Here is a 7,081-nt window from a genome sequence, read left to right as displayed (position 1 = left end):
TTGCACCAAAATGTTCTTAGGTGAGTCAGCTTGGGTTTCCTTATATTCAGCAACTCATATGGTGTTTTGTTCAGAAGAGATCTAATCATGCACCTGTTCACCAAGTAGCAGGCAGTGTTGACAGCTTCAGCCTAGAAGCTCTTTGCAATCCCACTATCGATCAGCATTGTTCTCGCTATTTCTTCAAGATTTTCTATTCATCCTTTCCACTACTCCATTTTACTGGGGGGGGGGGGGGTTCATGGAGATAAAAAGTTGTGAGTAATGCCATTTTCATTGCAGAACTCATCAAATTTGGCATTGTCAAATTCTATTCCATGATCTGATCTAATACATGTAACTCTAGACTCCATCTTCACTTGGATTTTCTTCACAAAAGCCACAAACACCTCAAAGGTTTCATCTTTAGTTCTAAGAAACGGAGTCCATGTGAATCTGGAGTGTTCATCCACTATCACAAATATGTATCTTTTTCCTCCCCTGCTTTGCACTCTTATAGGGCCACATAAATCCATATGCAGAAGATCGAGTGGCTTTGAGGTGCTTACATCTCTTTTAGACTTAAAAAAGGACTTCACATGCTTTCATTTAACACAGGCATCACATACTTTCTGTGCTTTGAACTTTGACACGGGCAGACCATGGACCAGGTCCTTCTGAATTAGTTTGTTCAGAAGAGAGAGACTTGCATGCCGCAGTGTTTTGTGCTAGAGTTCAGCATCATCATCAACAGCTTTCAAATAACTCAGATCACCATTTTTGTATGGACTCAAAATCAGCAACATAAATGTTCTTCTATCTCTTGGCCACAAGTACCACTTCACTAGTTACCAGATTAGTAACTGTACATATCTTGGATAAGAACTCCACCTTGTTTCCTTTATCACAGATCTGAGAGACACTCAAGAGACTGTACTTAAGACCATTGACATAGTACACATTCTTAATAGAGTGAGTGAGTGATTTCCCGACTTTTCCAACTCCTAGAATGTACCTCTTTTCCCATTTCCAAAGGATACACTCCCTCCTTGCAGGGGTTTTAGTGAAAGAATGTCCATGGTGTTTCCAGTCATGTGATTTGAACATCAACTATCCATGAACCATTGTTGACTGCTTTCTTTCACTGTTCCCTGCACAAGAAGATCAAGAGTTAGTTTTTGGAACCCAAGCAAGTTTGGGTCCCTTGTAGTAGGCAAGAGGGTAAATGAGAGCTCTCTTAGTCCATGCAGGTAATATGCGCTTTTTGTGGGTGGAACTTGGTCCCTTTTTAGTAGTTACATTTTCAGCAAACACTTTGTTTTTTTGAAGGGACATAACCCTGGCTTGGCAATTTTCCTTGAAATGCCCATTGTTACCACAGTTGGTACACAGCCAGTTATCTGGTACAGTAACATACTTGCGATGGGGGTTGTAAGGAGTTTTCTCCCTTTGGAACCTTATTCCCTACCTGTTTCCACCATTATTAACATACATGGCAGTGATAGCTTCTGAGGACCAGGTCCACTTTAGAGAGTTTTCAAGATCATTTTTTATTCTTTCAAGTTCAGTCTGGAGATGCTTGTTTTACTCAGATTCAACACACAGACTAGTTCTCACGGCCTTTAACTCGTTTTCACGCCTAATATATTCCTCACTTGCTACCTCTTTTCCTTTTCCAGAATTTCTAGGTTTTGACTCAGTCCCTAGTCCCTCTATTGTTTCCCTCAGGTCTGCAATCACTACCAAGAGATCGTCTCTTTCTTCCTCAATCTCAGTCACTATTTTCATCAAGATTCTCTTTCTTTTCTGAACTTTTCAATAGTTTCCTTATGGTCAACAACTACAACCACTAAGTTATCTCTTTTAGTTTCTATGTCAACAATTATTTTGGTTAAAACAAATTTTTCTTTCTGCAGCCCACAAATGGTTTCCTTCAGATCAACTACACACACTACCTGATCATCTCTAGTTTGTTCAGCTTCTCCTAGCTCTAAGGTCAAAGTATCCTTATCCTCCACAAGACTATGATAGGCATCAATCAATACACTAGCTAAAAACATGAGTTTCTTAGGAGAGTAGGACTTCAGATTCCTCTGAACATCCCTAAAATTTACCTTACTGTTGTCATCGTCTTCATCATCATCTGATTGGGCCATCAAAGCAAATATTGAATCATAGTCATTTTCCTCACTTTCAACTACCATCATGGAGTTGTCACCTGTATCAGTTTCATCTTCAGACTCACTAGAGGAGTCTCCCCAAGTTGCAAGAGCATGTTTCACCACATTGTCAGCAGATCTCTTCCTCTTGAAGTCCTTGTCAGGAACCGGGTTCCTCTTGGCTGCTTTCTCAGGGTTGTACTTGGAGTACTCTTGCTTCAGGAGAGGACAATCTTTGATGAAGTGCCTGGGCTTTCCGCACCTATGGTAGAGATCATAGTTCTTTAGTTTGCTAGAGCTGCCCCTTTTCAGTATTCCTCCATTTCTTCTGAAATCTTTTGGTTAAGTAAGCCATGTCACTGTCCTCCTCACTCGAGTCATTGCTATCAGCTTTGAGTACCAGGTTCTTTTCTTTCTTTGGTTCTCTTTCTTCACTGTCTATCTTCCTCTTCATCTCGTAGGTCTTCAGATTTCCAACGAGCTCGTCTATGGTCAGCTCCTGCAGGTCCTTTGCTTCAGTAATAGCATTCACCTTGCTTTCCCAAGAACTGGGCAGGATACTGAGAAATCTTCCTCACTAGCTTGTTCCTAGGAATGGTTCACCAAGTGAGTGTAACTCATTTATGATGGAGGTGAATCTTGTGTGCATATCGTGAATAGATTCATCATCCTTCATCCTAAAGAGTTCATACTCAGTAGTGAGCATATCAATCTTAGATTGGTTTACTTGAGTGGTTCCCTCATGTGCTGTTTGCAAAGCTTCCCATATCTCCTTTGTAGTTTCACAAGTAGAAATTCTAATGTATTCATCGGGTCCTATTCCACATACCAAAATCTTTTTTGCATGAAAAGTTTTCTCCACAACTTTCCTGTCTGCGTCGGTGTATTCTTTTCTGGTTTTTGGCATTGAGAATGGAAGTTCTGCAAGTGCCTTTGTTGGGATGTAAGGACCATCACGTATGAAATATAGCAACTCAGAATCTCCAGCCATGATAAAGTGATGCATTCTTGCCTTCCACCACCCATAGTATTGCCCATTGAACCTGGGTAGTCTGTACGTAGATTGACATTCTTCCAAATTTGGTGGAGCAGCCATACGGATACTTCCTCGGCGTTAGCCTAATAGCAGGAACCTGCTCTGATACCAATTGTTAGTTTATATGAGTCCACCAGCTATAGAGTACCTGGTACCCTATGAGTTTCTTCTGAGAATACTAATGAAACTGTAAGTAAATGAGACACGGGATTTTTACATGGAAAAATCCCACTCAAGGGGACAAAAACCACGACCTACACTTGTAGACTTTCAACTCCACTAACTTGTAACAACTCTATTACAAGCCACTTTGTAATGACTCTATTACAAAGACTTCAACTTAACTAACTTGTGATACACTTACCACAAGCCACTTTGTCACTCACTAGTTACAATGACTTTAACTTATGACTATATCTAGTCACAACACAAACTCAGAAAGTTTATGGTTTTACAAAGGGGTTCCTAAGCAACGCTTCTAGCTAAGCAATTTAGGAATTACAATAAGAACAATCACAAAGTTACAACTCAACTAAGGACAACAAAATACTAGATTTAGGAACTGGTCCGTAGTAGCGTGTAACTTTGTTCTTCAAGCTCTTGAGAATTTAGTTCACTGTTTGCAGAAGGCTTGAATGCTTGAAGTGAATTCTCAAGTGTTCAAGTGATGTTTTGTTATAATTCTCTAGTTGATACACTCTTGATGACATCACTTGAATGATGTAAGCATTTGGTTGGTCAAAGGTAAGTGACTGCAAAACTTCTGCATTATGTGCACTATTTTTGTGGCAGTCACTTTCCAGCTGTACACGGTTGACTTTCGTACTGCTGTCAGGGAAACACAAGGGATCAGATCCTTGTCTTGTTTCTCTATTTTCTACACTTGCAGCAGTTCACATTAGCCGGAGTCCTGGATGGAATCCGTTCATTTGTAATGTGTACTAAGTGTGTCAGGTTCCCTATCTGGTTCTTGACAGTAAGTTTGTTAGATCATCAAAAGATAGGGCAAAGACATTGAAAACCCATCATTACCTTATTTAGAATTAGGCCAGCAATTGGTCTCTTTGGAGTCTGTAGCTTTCTATTTGGGCTTGTATTATTTTATTTGGGGCCGGTAATAACTTGTCAAACTGAATGTGGGGATATTAGTGAAATGGGTTGCTGGGGTGCTTTAATTCTCGCATGAATGGGTAGAAACATGCCTATAGGGTTTAATTACTTATTATAGTTTGTTTGACATGTTCTATTTCCATACGCTAATAGAAAGTACACCTATCGAAACTCAAAAGCTTTACCTGCTTAACATGTCCTATGCCCACACACCGCTAGAAAGCATGCCTATAGGAATTTAAATATTTCACTCGCTTCATTTCTGAACGATATTAGATAGTATGCACATAGGATTCAAGCATCATTCATTACTTATTCAACTTGTGCTATTGTTGTGATTGTTAGATACTCAACTTATACGATCCTGTTAAGTAATTAAGATGTGCCTCCACCAATATTCATCTTGATACCATGTCTATAGGGCCTTAATTGATTAACTAAATGGTTGTTTTGTTGTTCTTATCACACTGTCCGCCTAGAAAACATGCCTAAAGGAATAAGCATGACGAATTCATGTTCAAATACCAACTGTTCAGAGAACATGCCTATTGGATATCTCTACTCGCTTAAAAAGCATACCTATATGACTAAATATGAATAATTTTGAGTTTTCCAATGCCTTCAATACCCAATCGCAAATCACCTAGAATCATGTCTATAGGCTTCCAATAACAATTATAATATGTAATTTCAATAATCTGACTAGCAATACTGCTTATGAGATTTTATTACACCTTTCGGTCAGATAGAAGCCATGCCTATAGGGTTTTAAACGACTTCAATGCATCTCAGCTCTAAAACTGCCTACGACTCATCACTGCATAATCTAAAACTGTGACTGATTGCGTGCTTTTGTGCTTATGTGTGGAGGCTAACATGAGCCACTCATTGCTATTATGTGCAGTCCTTTTTGTTTGAATGTGCACCTAGTTTTATCTCTTTGAGCACCCTAAGTAAAGTCTAGAAGCACCCAAATAGTAGGTCCAAAGCCTCCTGGACCATAGGCATGGAACGAGTATTGTGCGCATAGGACACATTTTACAATTGAACTAGAGAGCTTTTGGTGAATAACTTTAACATAGTAATTGGGTAGCAGGAGGTGATAGTCTGTTCACGCTGAATAATATGAGCAACCCCCCTTAAGGGAGTTAAGAAGTATTATTTATGTTGCACGGCATGAACATTTAGGCTAAAAAACTTAGGACCCCCCCCCCCCCATATGTCTATCACTCGCACCTTTGTTTCTTCGCACTTAGAACAAATTAGGTTGTACCTTGTAATCTCCAAAGGCTTGTACTAATCATCTAGTAATGTATAGTCTAATTCTTTCCTAGGTGTTATCTTCTTTACACTTGTTTTATATCGTAGTCGAATATTTGAATTCAAATCTTCCTTTAATTTACATGATCACATAGGACAATTATAATCCAGTAATCCCATATTGCGTTAGTTTCGGCCGCAGCCCACAGTTGTGGACCTCGAGGAGTACCTAACACTTTTTCTCTGAGGTAATTCCAGCCTTACCCAATCTTTGGCAGCACAAACTATTTAAAATAGAGTTATTTGCAAATAGGTTCCCTTAACGCATCGTAAAATTGTTAGGTGACGACTCTTCTCTTTTAATACTGATCACATGTCGAAATCGGCTTTCACGAGAAAATGGGGCGTGACAGCAACAGTATAAAATTAAGTAAGATGCCGCCAAAAAATATTTTTAGCATTGTAACCTTCCTTTTTAACATAGCCAATCATTGAGGGACCAGGTCCTAAATTGAGCTTGATCAACCCTTACTCCAGACGATTTCTTTCAAAAGGTTCCCTGCCCAGTGCCTTGGTGAATATGTTTGCTACTTGGTCCTCCGTCTTCCATAATGTCATACAAATCAGACCCTTTTCAACATTGTCCCTCAGGAAATGGTGCCTCGCATCAATGTGCTTTGTCCTTTTGTGTTCCACCGTGTTCTTTGCCATGTAGAGTGCACTTGTATTATCACACAATAAAGGACACAGTCTATAAATACACCAAAATCCTCAAGTTGTTGCTTGATCCATATAAGTTGAGCATAATAAGAAGAGCAACCACATACTCAGCTTCAGCAGTGGAAAGAGTCACGGACTTTTGTTTCATTGTACCCCACGAGATCAAGCATGGCCCTAGAAAATGTTTCATTCCAGATGTACTATTTCTATCCACCATATATCTAGCATAATAAACCTAGTCAGAATTACCTCCTGAAAGATAGAAGAGGACCAGGTCCTGCATTTCTTGAGATACCTCAAAATTCTTTTGGCAGTCATTAAGTCAGATTCTTTTGTGCTTGATTGGGACCTAGCACACAACCCAGCACTAAAGACAATATCGGGTATGCTAACAATCAAGTATATAAGAGACCCAATGATACCCCTATGCATTGTTTCATTGACAGGAGAACCAGTTTCGTCCATGTCAATTGGAGTAGCAATGGCAATAGGTGTATCAATGGTCTTAGTATTCTCCATCTCAAATCTTTTCGGCAGCTCCTTGAAGTATTTATGTTAACTGATCATAGTGCCTTTTGAGGTTTTCTTTATTTCGTGTTGTGTTTCCAAATTCATCAATTTTGTTTCAGAACACCCACCTAGTTCCAATCACTATTATGTTAGAAGGCCTAGGGATCAGGTGCCACACTTTGTTTCTCTCGATCCGATGGAGTTCTTGCATAGCAGCTATCCATTAAGCATGTTTCAATGCTTCCTTGACGTTCTTAGGCTCGATTTGAGACTAGAAGGTTGATAAAGCAAACATGTTCCTTGTCTT

General features: G+C 39.5%; 1 protein-coding gene across 1 annotated transcript; it reads right to left on the bottom strand.

Annotated features, from left to right (window-relative positions):
* Nucleotides 1-6,072: 6,072 nt before the first annotated feature.
* Nucleotides 6,073-6,783, bottom strand: LOC109244792. The gene is made up of 2 exons (XM_019411936.1): nt 6,560-6,783; nt 6,073-6,265 (listed from the first exon to the last, which is right to left on the bottom strand). The coding sequence occupies exons 1-2, from the start codon at nt 6,781-6,783 to the stop codon at nt 6,073-6,075; spliced, it is 417 nt and encodes a 138-aa protein (XP_019267481.1).
* Nucleotides 6,784-7,081: the final 298 nt, after the last annotated feature.

This window comes from Nicotiana attenuata, unplaced genomic scaffold (genome assembly GCF_001879085.1).
Source record: "Nicotiana attenuata strain UT unplaced genomic scaffold, NIATTr2, whole genome shotgun sequence".
In the NCBI taxonomy this organism is placed as follows: domain Eukaryota; kingdom Viridiplantae; phylum Streptophyta; class Magnoliopsida; order Solanales; family Solanaceae; genus Nicotiana; species Nicotiana attenuata.
This window is presented reverse-complemented; position numbering and strand designations above follow the sequence as displayed.